The sequence below is a fragment of the Eucalyptus grandis genome, chromosome 1 (genome assembly GCF_016545825.1).
Source record: "Eucalyptus grandis isolate ANBG69807.140 chromosome 1, ASM1654582v1, whole genome shotgun sequence".
In the NCBI taxonomy this organism is placed as follows: domain Eukaryota; kingdom Viridiplantae; phylum Streptophyta; class Magnoliopsida; order Myrtales; family Myrtaceae; genus Eucalyptus; species Eucalyptus grandis.
The window spans coordinates 7,067,057-7,087,190 of NC_052612.1; the positions used below are offsets into that span (position 1 = coordinate 7,067,057).

General features: G+C 38.1%; 2 protein-coding genes across 7 annotated transcripts; one reads left to right on the forward strand and one right to left on the reverse strand.

Moving 5' to 3' along the window:
- The first annotated feature begins 750 nt into the window (after positions 1-750).
- LOC104441222 (primase homolog protein) lies at positions 751-10,146 on the forward strand. 4 transcript variants are annotated; one of them, XM_039306866.1, is made up of 13 exons: positions 751-957; positions 1,086-1,231; positions 1,443-1,498; positions 1,594-1,645; positions 1,923-2,000; positions 3,979-4,059; positions 4,534-4,614; positions 6,366-6,431; positions 6,500-6,616; positions 8,446-8,493; positions 8,584-8,669; positions 9,181-9,241; positions 9,901-10,146. In XM_039306866.1, exons 1-13 carry the CDS (start codon positions 822-824, stop codon positions 9,994-9,996), a joined length of 1,104 nt encoding a protein of 367 aa, XP_039162800.1. In that variant the 5' UTR covers positions 751-821; the 3' UTR covers positions 9,997-10,146. The 4 variants fall into 4 exon arrangements, with proteins under 4 accessions (XP_039162800.1, XP_039162802.1, XP_039162806.1 ...); XM_039306868.1 differs by having other exon boundaries at positions 1,092-1,231; XM_039306872.1 differs by lacking the exon at positions 9,901-10,146 and adding an exon at positions 9,784-9,878.
- A 1,675-nt stretch (positions 10,147-11,821) lies between these two features.
- LOC104441223 (pentatricopeptide repeat-containing protein At5g57250, mitochondrial) lies at positions 11,822-19,076 on the reverse strand. 3 transcript variants are annotated; one of them, XM_018871997.2, is made up of 3 exons: positions 15,659-19,076; positions 12,855-13,558; positions 11,822-12,710 (listed from the first exon to the last, which is right to left on the reverse strand). In XM_018871997.2, the coding sequence occupies exon 1, from the start codon at positions 19,012-19,014 to the stop codon at positions 15,790-15,792; it is 3,225 nt and encodes a 1,074-aa protein (XP_018727542.2). In that variant the 5' UTR covers positions 19,015-19,076; the 3' UTR covers positions 11,822-12,710; positions 12,855-13,558; positions 15,659-15,789. The 3 variants fall into 3 exon arrangements, with proteins under 3 accessions (XP_018727542.2, XP_039167638.1, XP_010052558.2); XM_039311704.1 differs by having other exon boundaries at positions 11,822-12,719; XM_010054256.3 differs by having other exon boundaries at positions 11,822-13,558.
- Between the last annotated feature and the right edge of the window lie 1,058 nt (positions 19,077-20,134).

The following is a 20,134-nucleotide window of genomic DNA, read 5'->3' on the forward strand; positions in this document are numbered from 1 at the left end:
TTGTCCACCAGCCCAGTCTAATGATATTTCGAGCTTTGACCAATTAGATTATGCAACCAATCGAGGCATTGTTCTTGTTCCTAGCTCAAAGTACTTGCGAATTGTGGCGTGGAAGGTGATGATATAGCTTCTAGAAAGTGATATTAAGATGGTAAAATTATCTAATTTTTTAATCGAGTACATTTGGACCGTAAAAAATTTAATCTGTAAGCCAAATTAAGATAGTGACTAATACATAGCTTGCCGTAGTGGCAATTTTGTTCATTCTTTTAACATATAAATTATCTTTCCATTTGAAGATTACGCATGATAAAATAGAATTTTTATATGTATGATGTTTTTGATAAAAAAAAAAAAAAAATCATTTTTTTCTGGTGGAAACTTAACTAGTTCAAGAGTTTAAAACCAACCAAAAAAGTGAGAAAGATAAATGAGGCATTCAAAACTTTTATTACTATATGCATAGGTGATATGTTCAAAAAAAAATATGCATAGGTGATAAAAACAAAAAAGAATTCACAGATAGAGCTAAAATTATAACCTAAGTGGCAATTTCATTATTAGTATTTATGTTGATTTTGCTAACGAATATACACTTCCTCTACAAGATCGATTGGATAAGAACAGGAATATTAATAAAATGTATCTTTTAGGAAAATAAAAATAATTTCAAGCGACGAAGAATATTTCATATTCAATTTTTTTGATTTAGCCATTCAATTTTTTTTTTTTTTTTTTTCGCGAAGGAAACAAAGGGAGCATTGAGAGGTGTCTCCTCCGTTCCATTTCCCTCTCTCCAGGGTCCGTACGAGACGCGGACAATGCCCTTCGGTGTCGCGCACCGTCTCAGTTCTTGCCCCGGATTGCTCGTCAGCATCAAGCCCCATGGATCTTTCGGTTCATCCGCAGCTCTGCGTCGCTCCGTCCGCTGTTCCAGGACGGACAGCAAGCCGCCAGGTACTTTCTCTTGCCTCGGTCTCTCTCAGATACGTGTCGTCTACGAGGGGTGCAAGTACCCTTCGGAGCCGCGAGTTCTGGCTCTTACTGGGTTCTTTGCTTGGCGTGAATTGATGCTGACGTTGTAGTTGCAGGGGCGAGATTGCAGCATTTTAAGGGCGGGGCTGCTGATATGGCGAAACTGAGAGAGTTAGAGCAGAAAGTGGCGCTTCTTGGCATTGACTGTGAGGATCCCAGCAGGCCTGGATTCTACTGCAACTTGTTTTGTCCAAAGGTTGCTAATATCGCCGCGCCCGTATTTTTTTTTTTTTTTAATTTAACTGTCGTAGCTTTCTAGAATTGCGAACTTATTAGTCGAAGTTGGGGATGTTAATTCCGAGCATGTTTGTGCTCTGGTGTCTTCTTATGCTTGAGGTTTCCAGTGGAATTCGGTTTGTGACTTTATGTGCTTCTTCAATTTCTGTTCGTTGTTTTGCGCATTGCAGTGCCGAGGGGGACAGAAAGTTGAGAGAAGTCTCTCTTTCCACATCGTCCAAAGCGGGTATGTTGTGTATCTGAGTTTGATGTACGTTTTCTTCCGGCTGATATACATTGTTCTAGTCACATTGGGGTTTTGCTTCTCTACCTGTCTTAAAGGGAGTTCGCAATGTGGAGGTGTTTCAGAATGGAATGCGGATGGGCTGGTCAGGTAATGTGATTGTTCTTGCTTGATTATTGTGAGTTTGTGAAGCATTAGCGTGGTCATATGAAATCTTCTCATGAGTTGTTTAATTCAATCTTTTGGTTGTACTTACCTCATCTATAGGAGTAGATTTAGGAAATAATATATTTGTGAATTGTGTATAATTATGTACATTTAGAATACAAGGAAATTGAATCGGTTCACATTGGGATCTCCCATCCTGTGTTCTTTCTCAATTAATTTGAGTGCTTGGAATTGGACCCAATAGTGACTTCTCGTCTAGGCCTTTGCAGAGATGAAGGCCAATTCCACTGTACAGATGACAGAAGAGAGCCTAAGGTTGGAACCCTTGAGTGATAAGGTACACTCTTAAATTTTGATTTGGCGTGGTCAATTAACTCTTTTAGTATTTGGGAAAAAATTTCTGTACAATCCTGTGTTTTGGTCCTCTGTAAATTATCACCAAACCTGCATTATGAGTACTCGTGCTTTGCGGCTTTTAGAAACTTGTCAGGAATGTCTGATGTGGCATCCAGCTGGCCATTAGACACCGCTGAATCTGAAGTAACATGCTTGGTTTGTAATGTAGACAATACATCAGATTAGTAGACATTGAAACCCCAATGCATCTAAGAGTTACGGCTCTGGTTTGTAAGACTTGGGGGGGAAAGACTTGGAGATTGAATCTTTCACCTTTTCTTTGGGTTTGTAAAAGGTGACTCGATTGAATGGATGGATTCAAAAATCTCATCAAAATGACTGTTTATATAACATGAAGCTTCAGACTTGTGAGAGCATGCATCAGCTAGCCTTGATTTAGCTACCGATAACAATGATGATATGCTCCAAATGCCAAATCTCTTTGTCTGTGGTAAATTTACATTGAAGAGCACAATTTGTTAATCGAAGTTATGAGCAAAAGATCTTTTATTCACACAGTAGGCTCACAGACCGATTCTCATGGAAACAAAGTGGAGAACTCCTAGCCTTGATCATTTGCCATCAACAATCACAACAATGGAGTCTTTAATAATGATCAGCCGTGCGTGTCATTTTACTTTTGGGGGTTTGACACTTCAGTTGTGAGGGCAAATTAGTGAAGCCTCTCTCTCTCCTCCCCCCACCCCCCCTTCTCCTCTCTCTCTTGCCCCTCTTGATTTTTTTTTTTTTTTTTTTGAAGAAAAGTTCAATTGTGTTCAATTTTTGTTTGCTTTTATCTTCGGATTAGCCATGTTGGTTGTTTCTGACAAAGATGTGCTAGCCCAATAACATGTCCAGCATTCCTTACGAAGTTTATGAACAATAGACTCATAGAGTTGGTGTTTTACTGATCTACAGAGTACAAGGACTAAAAATGTCTGTTCTACACTAGGGGTCGGTAATATGCCTCATCAAAGTGTGATCAAGAGTCACTGGTATGGTAATTTTTTTTAAGTAATTTATCACATGAAGAGTCAAAACTTTCTATATTGACGTCTAATTCTTGAGGAGACTTTGTAAATTAGCGTTGACTGTTTACAAAATAAAAGTCATTTGGCACGCAGCCCCATCGACATGACTCCACAAGTTTGATTAGTGCCATCACCTTGAAAAGTTTTGTGTTTGCATGGGGGCACCCAAAAATAAAGAACCTCAGTCCTTAATTTCATAGCCCTGAATTATATCCATGCTGACTTTGGATTTTGTCCTAAAAATCAACATCGGCTAATGATGGCATTAACCACCTAGCAATCAGTTGTAGCTCCCATGTGGTTAGAATGTAGAGTTAAGAACGTGAACAGTTTTTGCTCATTTTCAAGAAAGTCGAGATCAAGCCACTGTTGATGAGTATACAAGCAACATAATTTACTGCTTCATAGAGACTAGCATGCAAAAGAGTACCTGCATCTAAAGGGTACATTGTACTGCTAATTTTTGGGTCAAATTGTGTTGTTGTCTTAATTTAATAACATGGTCAATGCATATTAATGGATTCTTTTTCAAAGGAGGTGAGCATAGTTTAAATGCCAATAACTTGATTTACTTTCCTGATTGTCTTCTGAGATTTTGATGCATTCTGTTTGCATGGTGCTTCCTTATTGTTGTTACCAGAACTTTGACTTTTGTAGCTAGCTCAAAGTCCTTACCAATTGCTAGCATGCATCATAAACATTTTCCCAGCTTTTACTTTGTTCTCGTTATTTCTTTTTTTCTTGTTTTGCTTTTGCAGCCATTTTTTATGTGTTTAAGCATTTTTTATGTTCTCAGGATCAGTTGAATTGGTTCTCGTGTTTATCTCTGATACGTAGGTATAATTTCCTTGTGATGAGCGCAATTTTTTTTTTTTTGGTTCCCTTCAGATTATTGGGTACTTTGCAGAACGAAAAATATCAGAGGAAACTCTTCAAAGAAATGGAGTCAAACAACTATCAGGCGAACAGGTTCTCTATTTTAATTGCTTCTGCTATGATCTTCCAATGTAATTTGGGTTAGTCCGAATGGATCCGGAATTTTCTCTTTGTCAAAAGAGAAAGGGGTGGCTATTACCATCCATTATTTACTGATCTACTTGATTAATTAGGATCATTTACCATCCATTATGTACATATCTACTTGATTAATTAGGATTGAATAGATGCTGTACTTGATAGAACATGCAACTTGTAGAGTTTACCTCTTACTTATGACGCTAGAACAATGGACTTAAGATTGAGATGTCGTGTCAGTGCTGTCTTAGCTTAGATATACTGATAGTGTTTTTATGGTATGGTAATCTCCCACAGTCTCATTCACACTTTTTATAGCCTGTACTGATTATATATTGTTTAAGAAACTAGAAGATGACAGGTTTAATGTTTATTTCTGATCTTAAATGAGTATCAGATCAGACTAAGACCTTTGAAACTTTCTTCCAGAGTGCAATTTCTTTTCCTTACAAAAGGGAAGGACAACTTGTTGGTTGCAAGTATCGGACGTTGGAAAAGAAATTTTGGCAGGTAGATCCTCTTGCCTTGTTGTTGTAGAAACATTTTGTTTAAGAGTAATAAAATTCCAGCATGCGTCTTAAATATATTTTGGTATGTTGAACTGAAGAAGTGGGATTGCTTATGGATGCTAGTTTAGGTCTTCTGAAAACGCAGAAGTAAATAATTGAAGAGTGAAATGGAAAATCATTGATATCAACAGCATATGTGGATCAAGTAAATCTTTACAGGCTGTGAGCAAAAGTCCTTGGTTGCATAGGTTTTCCAATCAAGTCCTTTCACTTTAGTAAATTTTCTAATCAAGTTCTTACAGCTCCAAATCTGGTTAGCTGGAGCTGACATAGATTTTCTTTACCTGCATTTGTTAAAGAACCTAGAAAATCATTTTTTTGGGTACCTCCAAGAGGCGTGCTCTGGTAATTATCCAGTGTGTGTTGAAACCTAGGGTTTTTTGTGTATTTGTCAAGGTGACATGACATGGATGTGCTATGGATGTTGGGCCCATAGTCAACAATTTAACTCAGTACCCACTCATACCATCTCTTCAGTTTATCTAGTACTGCTTCTGATTGAAATTATTTATGGTTTAATAATTTAATTAGAAACTATCGAACATTTTTAGTGAAATGCGAAAGCTTCTAAGAAAGTATGCATGTCTAGTGTGTGTATATTCAGCGTATCGGTGTTGAAAGTCTTGTTTTATTTGAATATAGAAGCACTGGCTCAATATTTAGTTTACTTAGCCCTGTTTGTTTAATTGTGTTTCTGTTCCCCGAAACAAAAATTTTTGTTTTTTTGTTCCGGGGAACAAAAAAAGAATAGAAACGCGTTTGTTTACACTTTTGTTCCCGAGAACAAAAAATCTATTTTTGTTCCCGTGAACAGATTTGGAAACAGAAATAAGAAGTAAAAAATTTGTTTTTTGTTCCTGGGAACAATTCCGAGAAATACTTCTTTTTTTTCTTCTTCTTTTTTCTCCTTTTTCTTCTTTTTTCTTCTTTTTTCTTTGGCCAGTCGTCGGCCTCGGCCATAGCCGGTGACCGGCCGTCGAGGGCTGGCGACCTCGCCGGCGTTGCCAGCCCTGGCAGCTCGCAAGCTCACCTTGGTTGGGCAAGCTTAAACTCGCCCAAATCTGGTGAGGCCAAGCTCGCCCAGCCATTGGCAAGGTCGCCGGCCCTCATCGGCTGGTCAACGGCCATGGCCGAGGTCGGCAACCGGACAAAAGAAAGAAAGAAAAAAAATTAAAAAAAAATTAAAATATTAAAAAATTAAAAGAAACAAAAAAATTATGCAAGTTTACGAAATATGTTTATGTTCTTTTTATTTCAGAAACAAAAATTTTGTGCAATTACCAAACGTATTCATTTTGTTCAAAAAATTGTTCCCCTCGAACAAAAATAGAAAAATCTATTTATGTTTGCAGGAACAATTTTTTGAACAGAAACGTTACCAAACGCAGCCTTAGTGGCTCAATTTTGTTTCTAGATGTAAATGGACAAGCCAGAAATTAAGATGATGCTAGCGTAAGAAATCTGGTTTCTAGTCTGAATCACATGGTATTTCATATGTTTGGAACTCTATGTGGCCTTTACTAGAGACTAGACAGATCTTTTCATTTGCATTGAGAAAATGTTCTTCATGTTTCAACAATGACCTTTCTGTCAATACCACATCAGTTTTCTTCTGGCCAGGCTTCATTATCTCAACTTAAGAGATTTCTGGAAGTTTCTTACAAGAGTTTTCTTTCTGCTATGAACTTTCAGGAGAAGGGTACCGAAAAGACATTATATGGATTAGATGACATATCAGAAGCAGATGAAATTGTCATTGTAACTTTTTTTTTCTCTCTCTCTCTCTCTCTCTCTCTCTCTCTCACATATTATAATGTCGGTTATAGGTTGAAGGTGAAATTGATAAGCTCTCGTTGGAGGAAGCTGGCTTTATAAATTGTGCAAGTGTTCCTAGTGGTGCCCCAGGAAAAGTTTCCAAGAAAGGATTGCCTTCTCCAGACAAGGTTTGTTACTTGTTTTAGGCACATCCTATTTTGATTATAATTTAAAGTTCACACTTTAACATGCTGAAACTTAGGTCTTTCCAGGCTCGACAACTGACCATCTCTTAATAAGTGAAAATCTCCTAATAGTGGTTGTATGCTGGTGAGCCATTTGCTTTTATGGTAAACTAAGATTTCACAGAGGGGAGTGTGAAAGTCACTGACAATATAGCAAGGTCCCTTTGCCAAAACATAAAATCTGATAGTTGTCTATCGTATCGCTTTCTCCATAACCTGAGGAACATCGAATTCTCTTGAGTTAAGTTTCCATATCTTGCTTAATTTTTCAACCTGCTTTTTCCAATTCTGGCAGGTTTCATCTATTGCCTCTCTACTGCTAAGAAAGACACTAGTGAAGCTGAGAGTTTTCATCATCTTGTTGTGTCTCTTCCTGGCTACTTTAAAAGTCTGCCAATTAATCTGCTTTCAAGAATTAGAAATATGAGAAAGAAATGTAAACTAGTGTAGTTTCATGGATTTTATAGAAAAATTCCCTCCTTATTTCAGAAAGAAGATTGTTGGTGGCGAAGAGGCTTTTCCTTGGAAAGCTTTGGAAAGTGAGAGTAGTGACCAGAGTCTTCTATTTTATGTGAGGCAACTTGGTACCGTATTCTCACCTTAGACAACTTGCAGCAAGGAGGGATTGTGCTGGTTAGTCACCCAGACCTCTTATGGCATTGGACCATCTCACGTTATAAGAGGTTCTACTGAACAAGAATTTTAAGATTGGTAGGGTCTGTTTTGCTTGGTAGGGTCTGTTTTGCCTCGTGTTTAGAAAATGAATTCTTTAATCCCTCTTGCTGCTTTTCAGGAGATGTAGAAAGAGTGGAAACTCTTGAATGAGAGGAGATGCTTATTTTTGGTAATTTTGGAAAGGGTTGGAACTTGGAAGTTTTGCTTTTTTGGTATAGTGGAAACTTACATGTGGACATAAATGCTTTAATTGATGTTGTAGATGCTGTCTTGTGATTGAGCTCGTTTAGTTTTGAGCTCCTTTTGTATATGGGTTTTGCACTCCTCGGTGCCTTTGATTACAGACTTAGTCAGTGTCATTTGCCATATAGAGTTTGACCATCAAAATTACTACATGGAAGTTGGTGAATATTTTAAAGGAACAACTCCCATCAAATGGACAAGACAACACCCTGGTCAATGCTGAGAATAGTAAGATCAAGCGAGCAAATTACCAAGAAAAGAAGGATTGCTTCAATTACTCTCCCTTTTTGGTTGATACAGTAAGAGTGGAGTAAGAGAACCTTTGAAGAAGCAGAGCCTTCCCTTTTTATAATTTTTGAAAATTGGCTTAAAGTCGGAAATGGGTTAAATTTATAATCTTTTGGTATGGTGATAACATGCATATGGATCTGAGCTGTGATAGACATACTACATGTTTTGCCTTGTCGCTCATTTTTTTTTTTTTTTTTTGGGGGGGGTTTGAGCTCTTCTTGTGTATGCGTTTGCACCTCCATGGTGTCCTCTAGTTGATTTGCTTTTTCCTATCAAAACATAGTATAAAAAAAAAAAAAAAAAGGGAAATCCATTCATTCTTTCATACAACTGTAACCCTTTCATCGTCTCCCTCGGATTGACCATGCGATCAAAGATAAAATCATCAACTCATTTCTTCAGCTAATGAGCACAATCCCAAGTGGTGTTTGACATTGGGTTTCATCCCATTGCATCTGTTTGCCCTTTAATATTCTGCATTGTGGGTTTTGCTGTTGGAATTTGATTTTCATAATTAGTTAACTATTTGTTACTCATTCTGCCATTTATGTGAATGTTGATAGGACACAGCTTATCAATACTTATGGAACTGCAAGGACTACTTGGATAAGGTGCGTAAGCTCCATGTGTGCTTACTGATGCATATTTTCATTTCTAAAAGATTGCTTTATGTAATTCTTTCTGTTTTCTAAACACCTCAGGCTTCTCGAATAATCCTGGCAACTGATGGTGATGCACCTGGTCAAGCTTTGGCAGAGGAGCTTGCAAAGCGCCTTGGAAAACAAAGGTTAAACTTGTATGGCTGATTACTTATTTATAATTCACATGGTCAACCTGGTCCTTTTTTTGGCATGGCCTGCAACCTTAGTTTGCATATTATGCTTATCTGGCAAGTGGAATTCTATTGGCATTATTTGTGTTAGTGCAACACTCTTGAGGCTATTTAAATGGGGAAGATGGTTGAAATTGTAAGGGAAGAGGAATTATTGATGTTATTAGAAAGACGTCAATGTTTGAAAAATATAACGCACTCTGTCGAATTATCAATGTTATTAAAAGGAAGAAAGCATGAAATGGGGCAGTTATCTAGTGAATAACAAGAGCGTGCAATATCTCTAATTACATCGTAGTTATTAGTTACTGTGTCATCTTCGAGCAAGCCTGGGCTTAAGCCGAAGGTTATCCATTTGTGACCAGAATTTTACAGGTTTTGGTTGTGGAAACCACCTCTTTGTACCAACTTTATCAGTTCTTGTTTTCACCTGGAAAACTTAATCCTTTGTATTCTGAATGCGTAGATGTTGGAAGGTAAATTGGCCGAAAAAGGATGACTTCAGTAGGTTCAACGATGCAAATGAGGTTACTCTCTCTCTCTCTCTCTCTCTCTCTCTCTCTCTCAATATTTTGGGCAAGACCTACAAATGAATTTTGTAGCACTATTACTGTTTCATCTTTTCATTATCAATTAACCAAAAGAAAGAGTAGCACATGTTGAAGAATGAGAGTTTACTTTAATGCCAGTTCTGTCATGCACGCATGTTGCAAAAGTCTTGGCAACTCTTAGAATCCTGAACCTTGGGTCATAAGCAACATAGTCCTCGCTTGTCCCATTATCTAGTTAAAAGTCACTTGCTATCTCCTACCTCAGTAAAATGGCTTTTGGTTTGTTGTCACTGATAAGCGCTTTGATCTTTGCGCAATGGAAGGAGTCAATCCCATTCCTCACAGGGTCTTAAACCTTGGACATTCAGATCGTTGGCACATGGTGGACATTGTTGTGAATCCAGAAAGCTCGCTTTTTTTTCTGAAGTGTTTCGAGAAAATTTCCTTAGTCAAAATAATCTATGACTGATAAGACAGTCTAGTTTCAGTGATTACGAAGCATTTTTGGGCTTTTGCAGTTTGTCATGGCATCTTCTATGAGCAGGCGCTGTGGTTTTTGTCTTCCACGCGACAATAATTCAATGTAGAATGCAAAACTTCTTTTGATGCGTTGTTTGAAAACTGTTGTGTGCTAGGTTCTCAAGCATTTAGGACCTACTTCCCTCAGGGAAGCAATTGAACATGCAGATTCAATGTCTCCCACTTCCTCCGAACCAAGTGACATCAGGTAAATTTCGGAGCGGAACATTCTATCGGAAGTTACGAAGTCTTCTCTAGTCTTTCACCTGATAATGTATTATAACTCTCTCTCTCTCTCTGTGTGCGCCTATGATCTTGTGGATGGCATATTTGTCATTAATCAGTAATTGGTTTTATTTCTACTTTCATGCGTTATTGAATTCGCCAACAGAAGCATTTCTACTCTTGGTCATCAATTTCCATGGTTTATATACACGTCATCTTTGTCATTAGTTAGCTTATGTGATTGCATCTGGACGAAACTAAGAAATTCGCTCTAAAATCTTTAGGGAAAATTAGTTTAGAGACTGGATTTTTCACAAGAGAGGACAAGTCCATTAGAAGTCCTTAAACTTGTTGTGTTTTAAAATTTTCATAATGTACGATCAAGTTATAAGACTTATTGGATTGATGAAATAATGTTTCTCCTTCTCTGTCAAAATTGATGGACAGAAAAAGATGAACTGGCTTTGTTTTTGTTCATTTATCTCCAGGGGAGTCTTTGAATTAAATGAGTCTTTTGAATGGGCATTTTAAAAATGCAAATTTTTGTTCCTTCTTTTCTGTGTTTTCCCCAAATTGAACCAAATAGCCCCAAATTTTCTTTCTTCGGTCAAGCACTAAATTTTTTCCTCTTTTTCGTTTGATTGCACACTCAGATAAGATAAAATCTTACGATAAATGCTTATAAAGTTGACGGCATTGCATTACAATTGACAAAGCTCGTTCTGTTGGACGTTTTTCAAACCAAATACCGTGAATTCTTCTTCATCCGAGCCCTAAATTTCTTTTGTACGTTTGATTGAATGGCAAGGGAGAATCGAAAGAAAAAGAACAAAGAACTTACAAAAAACGGAAGGCATTGCAATCAACGAAGCTTGTTCTGTTGGAGGTCATTCAAACCAATATCCCAAATTCGAATTCTCGTCCATGCCCTGTATCTCTTCTTCATTTGATTGTGCAAAGACAGAATCAAAGGAATCTTTTTTATTTCAAAAATGAGGTCATTGCTATCGAAAATCATTCCAATGGAGGTTGTTGGAATCTCTTTCACAAAACACTCGTAAGAAACGCTGCATTTGGCCTTGGGTAATAGGTAGTTGGCTTTGGAGAAAATTGACATTTCACAGGTGCTACTTTTGGCTTTTTATGATTAGAATCTTTAATTTGTTGGGATCACTTGCTTTTCGAGTTGTCTAGCAGGCGAATTTTCGAATTCTACTTTCATAGTCTTAAACTTCACAGCAGATGAGGAAATGGATGGATATATGACTCACTTTTCAAATCTATCTCCGGGAAACAATTACAGATTTTTGCCAAATTCAGTTACTCTTTCTCCCACCTAATCAGCAAGTAATTGCATCTAATCCTTCTCTTCCAACAGAATCATACCCTTCAAGTATACTCCACCAATTGTCACTAGGACAATTAGATTTGCAGATGAAATCATACGATACCAGCCATGAACTACTGCTAGACAGTATGCTTTCCTCGAGTTGAATGTCAAGACATTTATCAATTCCTCAAAGAGTTATCGTCTATGATGCGTCAAGTACGAAATTTTGGACATTCAGATTACCTCACTATGGTGGGTTGATGCTTCCTGTGCTAACTTTAACCATCTAGTATACTGAAATTTAACGTTATCAACAGCTCCTTTAATATGCTTAAGCTCACCTTCATGTTCGAGGACCCATATTCACTTGACTTTTCATGCTTACATTTTTCATTGATTGTTGGGATGCCAAATTAAACTTGTTTGTATAACTTTTTCCAGCAAAAAAAATTCCATGGAATGCCGTTACCAGTTAACAGGTCTAACCATAAAAGAAATCCCATACAATTAACAGAGAAAACCTCGTCATGTGTTGATACAACATATTAAGGATGAAAAAGTTGAAGGCAACATCTGTAATGGTGATATAACAACATAAAGTCAAATATAGATACTGCCTGTAGTGCTCTCCTTCAGGACAAGAACCACCGGGTTTGAGGCCAGTCTCAAACATACTTTGGTCAAGACATGGGGACATACATAAAAGCAACGTATGCATGACTTTTTCCTGCTGAATCGTTATCCAGTTCAGATTCAGAGGTCTTGCCATGAACATCAAAGAAGCAGGAGGCAGTGAATCATTCGCTGTCCAGTCCAAGCTTTGCAGCTGATCATCATGTTCACCGATCGATAAGCTAACACTGCTTCTCTCCTAGTCATTCTCATGATCAAGAATACCACTACTAAGAGTTCTCCACTCCCAGAATTCACACTTGAACATAACGTAAGAACTTTTGATCCTTCTGACCTAGATTTTGATGGCTGCTCGTCTCCTCAGCACCTTCATCAGAGCCAAGCTGCTGAGACAATTTCAAGTGCCTATGCTTTACAGATGCCCTAGTACTTTTCAATGTCCTCCACTTAGCTGGAGAAGAATAAGATTCCTTTCTGGAAAGACTCAGTTTCACTTTCTCAGACCATCCCTTTTTCTTTGTCAAAACTTGTTTCTGTGAACTTCCCCACTTAAGTTCCTCCTCTTTGTGCAGATTTCTCAACATTTTTACCCAGTGGCTATCACATACCAATATTGGAGTTCTAGGAGATTCAGAGTCACATGACATGCTATGGCCTCTACTCACCATTTGCTCACTTCAGAAAAAAAGCCCATATGGACAAAGAAAGCTTAGAAGCATTCACTTCCAGAGCCAGCACCTGCAGTGACTTCACGTTATCTGTTAGTATTCACCTAAGATCAAGAGTATGAGGCAACTTCAGCAAGCTCTGGAGAGAGGAAATAGAGTTCTCATCCTCTAGCAGGGAAGATCTCAAAGCAAAGTAGCATAGAAACAGCAATACCAGCAATAAGTGCTCCCTGTGCTGAACTGAGAATCTTGAAGGTAGATCCTTAGTCATCTTCAGCAGTTGGGCATGCCCCAGGGTGCCCTGCTCCATTAGAGGTGAATTTGTGGCAAGAAAGCAGGGAACAGGGCACAGGGCACTGCAGGGTAAGTCCCGCACTGCACATTTCCCAGGCGCGCCCTGTGCCCACCCCTACTCATCAAGGTGACTGTAGAGAAATGAATCAACAGCAGATAGCAGATGGTACAAGGCGGCTGAAGCCTCAATTACAGGAGGCAGGCTAGAATTAGACCCACATACAGGTGAGTATCCAAAGAAGTCTGCCATTGCTACCAGCCCATTGACCCCACATATCAATGCATCACTCACGCAGTGGGCATCATCTGTATACTTTATATAATAAAACACCAAGTTCACCTTTGGCCCCATAGGCATCAATCACTAATATAATCTTCTGTATTCTCATGATTAAACTTATTAATACTCTACATCTTGGATGTATTTCCCCCGAAAATTCAGGTCTTTGAAGGTATTGAAGAACTTTTTGGATATTAAAATTATGGATAAGACCGATTTTTTATGAAATGATAACTCATCAAACTTGTTAATGAAGTTCTCTTCGTGAAGCCCTCTCACTTGAGAGAGACATTCAATGTCCACATGAAGAACATATGCCAATGGCGCAAAGAATTTGTGCATCCCTGTTGAAGGAAAAAGTGAAATTCAAGGCCAATGCTAAATTTGATGAACTTCACATGTAAGAAATGCCAAGATTTTGTGCATTGTCAATATAATTCAAGAAAGATGGCAGTAAAAGTGATAAGTGAAATCTTCTCAGAAAATGACATAGAAAGGCCTTCCCTCACAAGTATTTAAATCGATCACCTCACGTTCACATTCATTATAGGCCCCCTACATTCAGCATTTGTGAGATGAATGCAAGATTAACTCGGATGTGAATAATGAGATTATTCTAAAACATTCCCAAGAAGTACATTAGAGCTATAACACTCAATGCTTGTGGTCATTCAAACAAACAAAGACGTTATTGTATATATTCCTTATACGTGACATTTGCTTTTTCTTAATGGATGTCTTGAGGCACCACAATAATTTTTATTTTTATTTTTTATTATTATGACAACTGACAAGCACAAGTGTAGGATCAGGCTACCCAGATGCCCATGGAACACCCAGCAGTCCCCATGAACACCACAAGAACATGGTTCTTAGCATTAAGGTCTCCAGCTACCTAGATGCCCTCTGGATACAGCGTGATAAGCAGTCCCCATCTTCTTTAGGTCATAATTCCTAAAGCAGTGACCTCAATTGCTATCTTGTAATGGATAGCATACAGCTTTTCACTAATGCAGGTACTTAAATTACCCGGACACAAAAGCTACCATATGATCGAATCATGAATAAACCACATTTACCCTGACTATGGTTGCATTGGAGGGACAGAAGCATTGCGTGCAGGTAAGACCCTTATTGAATAAAGTGAAGTAAAAATGATCATCATTGTCTAATAAAACAAACACATTACCTTACGTCCTACTTGTTAGTTAAATGGTTCTAAACCATAACACCCTAAACACTAATTATTGTGATCCTCCTATTTTATGCCCACAAATGCCACCCCTTTCACATTCGAAAATTAATCTTGAAAAGCAAACTATGGTCTAAATCCTTAATATTGTCTACCGAGAAATCCACAAACTTTCCCAATTCCGTTTGTTCACGTCCTTGGAACTGTCAGTACCTATAAAAGAGAATTTTTCATGGCTTCTTCAGAAAGAACAACTGATGATTGTTCATCATAAAGGGTAAGTGTAGGAGAACAGCAACAGGACTCAAATTAACCTGGTCCATTGTTAGTCAGGTGAATCACTTCCAATTTTGAAAATATTCGGATCACAGAAGGCACCTTCACAAGTTTGGATATCTGAGAGCTGTAAGTAAACACAATTAACTTAAAAATATTAACCAAAATCAAATTGTGAAAGTACATCTAAATTCTTTCGCTGAAGACTGAGCTTCAACAGTATTTGCATTTAAGAAACTTGCTTCCAATGAAAAGAACAATATGAACACAAATCTCTTGACCACACTATGATTTATGGAGCAACAAGAAGGTTAATATAAACAAGAAAACGATCCTTGACCGAAATTGGTAGAGTTTTTAACAAAATCAAAGATTGAAAACTGAATATTATATCTTTTCAACAAGTTTTTCCTTGAATGCTGTCTTTGATTGATTGCCCCAAGGCTCTATAGAAAGAGAGAGGAAGTTACAGGACAATCACAATCCTTGAACTGTCACTTCACCCCAAGGCTCTTGTTCAATCACATTATTGACTGTTATCTCAGTTTTTTAGTAGTTCTCACTATACAGGTCTAAGGTGGTGGAGCATCTTGACCCAGCAGGGCTTCTAATTATAGAAAGAGATAATAGTTAGTCAGGCACAAGCCAGAAAGCAGACAATCGGCAATTACTCTGTTAAAAAGTATGCAAATATTCAAAAAAAGTACAGGCCTCATGCAAAGTTTATAAATGACAATAAACACAAGATACATACGGTAAACAGGCAACAAAAGGGACAAAAGAATAAAATCGACTACTTATCTATTCATAAAAGGAAAGGAAACAAAAAATAAGAAAAAGAAACAACCAGCAATGAAAAGAGAACTTTGAGAAGCATATGGCAATCTTGGAACACACAAGCAGGACAAAAGGTTCACAAAGACAAACGAGCAAGCAGGAGCAGAAGACATAAAGAGCAATGGTGACATAGACAAACCTGATGAGCAAATAATGTTCCTTGATCCTATGAAGTTCTATCTGCTATTAATGCCTGGAAGTGAGCCATCATGGATCACAGAGAGCAAGCTCAAGCAAATAATGTTGAAGCAAAATTAGTATTCTTCTGTATCAGCAAACAAATCCTTTCAGAAGCAGGTTGGCCTTTTCTACCTCCCCACTTGAACATAGTGAAGCAACCAGGGAATAGAAAGAGTCAAAGTCATTAAGCTTAGGCTTCATCATACTCATTGCATCCTCCAGGTTCTTCACTTCCATTGGCCAAATTTCCAGACCATCATTACCAAGGGCTGTCATAGACCTTGTAACATCCGTTTTAAATTCCTCTCCCTCATAACGCATGTTTGGTTTTGACGACTCATTTAAATCAGCATGGAATTTCTGAATAGGATGATACATGTTGCCAATTTCATCGAGAAGAGTAATGGCTCCTTTTATATTCCCTTGCTCACATAAAAGTACAAGAAAATTGAGTGATTCCGTTTCAAACTCAGAGTCAACTTTGTCTATCAGCTCCACTATAGGCTGGGACTGAAGCATTTCTCTCAACACATTCCTTGCCTCTTCCATCCTTCCCTTGGCACTTAGACCTCTTAGCAGATACTGAAAACCCAACAGATCAGGTAAGATAGCTTTATTCTTGAACTCAGAAAAAAGGGTGAGAGCCCCTTCCATATCCCCACTTTGGCAAAAGCCATTAATCATGGCACTTACAGTGAATGCATCCACCTTAAGGCCCTTCATCTCCATTTCATGGAGAAGCTTCAATGCATTGTCCAACATACCAATCTTGGAATAGCTATCAATTAATGAGTTGTAAACATGAGTACCAGGCTCGAGCCCCTTAAGGATCATTTTCTGGAAAAGTAGTTGAGCATCAACCAGAAATTGCTCTCTGCATAGAGCATCAATTAGTGTACCGTATGTGATCTCAGATGGAACCAGACCAACTCTCTCTAGTGAATCACAGAGCCGAAATGCTTCCATTAATCGACCCTGGCGGCACAATCCATTGATGACTGAATTGTAAGAGACAACATTAAGGGCTATCCCCTTCTTCCTAATGAAAGAGCAAAGATCAAGTGCCTGGTTTAGATATCCTCGCTTGCAGAGACCATTGACTACAATCGAATAATCAACCACATCCATAGGAACATGATCTATTGCACCCATGAGTAGCTTATATGCATCTAAAACTCTGTCATCCTGAATAAGTATCTTAAAGACAGATTTACTTAAAGTGACAATTAACTTTTCCTCCTTCATCTTGTTGACAAATTGAAGGGCCCTGTCAACATCCTTCAAGCTTAGATAATGCGCTATTGTTTTTCCAACTTTAGGGTCACCACTTCCATATTCTTTAACAGACTTACACAAAAGAGGCTCAATCATATCTTTCTTCCCATTTATAAGTCCTTTGAGCATTAAAAAGTAAGACTTGCTTGTAATAAGTGAACCATTTCTCTTCATCAACATGTAAATCTCCAACGCGGAGTCTGAAAAACCTTTTTTGCACAAAAAGCAGATAGCCTCATTACATACCTTATCATATATTTCTTTGGGCAGTTTCTTGATTCTGACAGCCAAATTACAGACTCCATCTGCATTTTGGTCTCTAAAAGCTGCCTTAATCAATACCTTACAAATGTGTGTGTCCGCTGGCAAATCCTTTTCAATAAGTTCAAGAAACACGTCAATGGCAATATCAATCATAGCTCTCCTGCATAGGCCATGGAGGATACAGTTGTAACACGCAACAGAAGAAATTGATGTCTCCCTGAACTCATCAAATATCTCTAGTGCCTCATCTATTCTTCCTAGTTTACAGAATCCATCAATTAGCGTACAGTACGTAATGGAATCAGCAGTTAAATTCATATTTGCCATTCTCTTATAGAGTGCATGAGCATCTTCAAATGCTCCCACCATGAATGACGCCTTAATTAGTATGTTACACATGACAATGTCCATTGAAAATCCAGCTTCTTCGAACCTCCGCCTTATATCGAGTACTCCATGGACATTTTTTTCTCCAATGTACCCATGCAACAAGGTACTGTATGTGACAACATCTCCCACAACTCCCTTGGAGAACTCATCTGCATCACATGTTCTCTCAAATTTGCACAGTCCATTCACAACAATATTGTATGTAACAACACTCGGACTAATCCTCTTCCTATCCATGTCACTCAGCAAATCAAGAACAAGATCAAAATCGCCTTTCCTACAAGCACCATCTATCAACGTTGCATACAGAAGTTCATCAGTAACCATCCCTATATCTTCAATCATCTTAAAGATGTTATATGCTTCTTCCAGTTTGCCTTTCCTGCAAAGTCCCAATATCACCACAGTGTAAGTAATTATGTTGGGTTTCAATCCTTCGTTTCTCATCTTTGACAAAAATCCAGCTGCCTTTTCGGCATTCTCTTCTCGAGAAAATCCCTCCATAAGGACGGTATAGCTAATGACATCTGCACTGATCCCTTTCTCTAACATTTCATTATTTTTCCTAAAAGCCTCCGTTACAAAACCTTGCTTGAGATACCCCAAGACCCAACAAGTAAAAAACACGACATCAAAAGCCAAACCCTCCTCCTCCATCACGCGAAACAATTTGCCGACCTCATCGACCCTACCCGACTTACAAAGAGCATGTACAAGGGCAGTGTAAGTGACTAGATTGGGATGTAAAGTTCCCGAAATCTTGGCCTTCTCAAAGAACTCAACGCCAAGTTCTGGCTGTCCGATTCTGCAAAACCCAGCAATAACAGAACTACAAACGAAATTACCAAAAGGGTATTCGATCTTCTCGTCCGCCATCAACTCCATGACCTCAATCGCTCTTCCCATCATCCCACGAGAGCTAAACCCATGAATTAAAGAACAAACAGCGTAGGAAGAAGGCAAGACACGATACCCACGCAAGCAGTCACGAAAAATCGACATTGCTCTTTCCGGGTCGTTGCGATGGACGCAGTAACCTTGAATTATACAGTCCCAGATGCGGCTTTTGGCGAAATTCGAAGTCTTGGCCATCTGGGACCTCATGAATTGCTCCGCTTCCTCGAATTTGTGGAGTTCGAGAAGGGCCCGGGTGAAGATGGAGTGAGTGCGCGAGTTCGGATGGACATTGTTCTGCTCCAGCTGGGAGACGAGGTGGACGATGGAGTCGAAGCGGTGGGATCGAGAGAGGAAGAGGAGGTGGAGGTTGAAGTGTTTGATGGTGGGAGTGAAGCCTCTCTTGAGAAGAGTCTGGATGGAGGAGGCATTGCGAGGTCCCTTGCTGGAGTGGAAGGAAGAGAATGGACGTGAGAGCTTGGTCGGGGACATGGAGAGAATCCAGGGAACGATGATACTGCGGAGCTGCTCTGCAGGCACCAGTAAGCTAATTTTTTCTGGACTGGCCCCGTTTACAACGTTGAATTTAGGCTCCATTCATTCTGTAAAAAAATATTTTTAAAAAATATTTTTCGAATTATTCGGCCTTCATTTCACGAAAAATGTATTGATTTAAAAAAAAAAATTCATAAAGGGAAAAGAGTTATAAAATAAGAAAAATATTTTCCACTTTTCAATTAATAAAAAACATTTTCTATATTTACTCTCTCTTATCCGGCACCCTACTAGTCCCCACTTCTTTCTTTTTATTTTTTTTATTTCTTAAAAAATTCCGATTTATTATTATTATTATTTTCTTTTTAAAACTAATCAATTTTTATTGCTTTTTCTTTTTCTGTAATTTTACTTTTCTTCTTTTCTACGGTCACTAGCCACAAGCAAGCTCAAGCTCGTGCTCACCGATCTAGCAAAGCCCGAGGCCGAGAAGCTCTTGCCTAGCCATAGGCTTTCCCTTGTCGATCAAGTGAGGCTCGAGCTCGATGCTTGCGTTCATCAATTTGGCAAGCAATGAGCTTGAGCTTTCTAAAGGTCGCCTTTGGCTAGTTGTCATGGCTGACAACCAACGAGGAAGAAGAAGAAGCAAAGAAAAAATAAAAGAAAAAGTAGAAACAAAATTATAAAATCGATTTTTTTAGAAAAATAAAAATAACTAAAGAAAATAAATTTTCTATTAAAATAAGTGCATGGAGAAAAATCGAATCGAATTTTCCAAATCAAATAACATAAAATATTTTCTAGTTTATTTTCAAGTTTTAGCCAAACACAAAAAAATGTTGTTATTTTCTTGAAAAATATTTTCCAAAGATGCCACATTTTTCCCAAAATGAACAAAGCCTCCGTTTGTAAAAAGAATCATTTGTATCTCTTAAAAGTAAATGAACAAAAAAATATTTTCATAGTTAATGATAATATTTAAGAATAAATTATTATTGATAATGAAAATATCTTTCATTGAATAATTATTCCAAATGGTACAAACGAGTATTTTAGGGAAAATATTTTTCAAATAATTCATTTTCCTCAAAATAAACACATCTTTAAAGTAAAAAAA

What these genes read in the sequence shown, in the direction of transcription:
- LOC104441222 (XM_039306866.1), top strand. Translation starts at nt 822, where the DNA reads ATGCCCTTCGGTGTCGCGCACCGTCTCAGTTCTTGCCCCGGATTGCTC. An exon ending in AACAACTATCAGGCGAACAG is followed by an intron (nt 4,060 to 4,533) that starts GTTCTCTATTTT and finishes ACTTTCTTCCAG; the next exon opens with AGTGCAATTTCTTTTCCTTA. An exon ending in GGTTCAACGATGCAAATGAG is followed by an intron (nt 9,242 to 9,900) that starts GTTACTCTCTCT and finishes GTTGTGTGCTAG; the next exon opens with GTTCTCAAGCATTTAGGACC.
- LOC104441223 (XM_018871997.2), bottom strand. Translation starts at nt 19,014, where the DNA reads ATGTCCCCGACCAAGCTCTCACGTCCATTCTCTTCCTTCCACTCCAGC.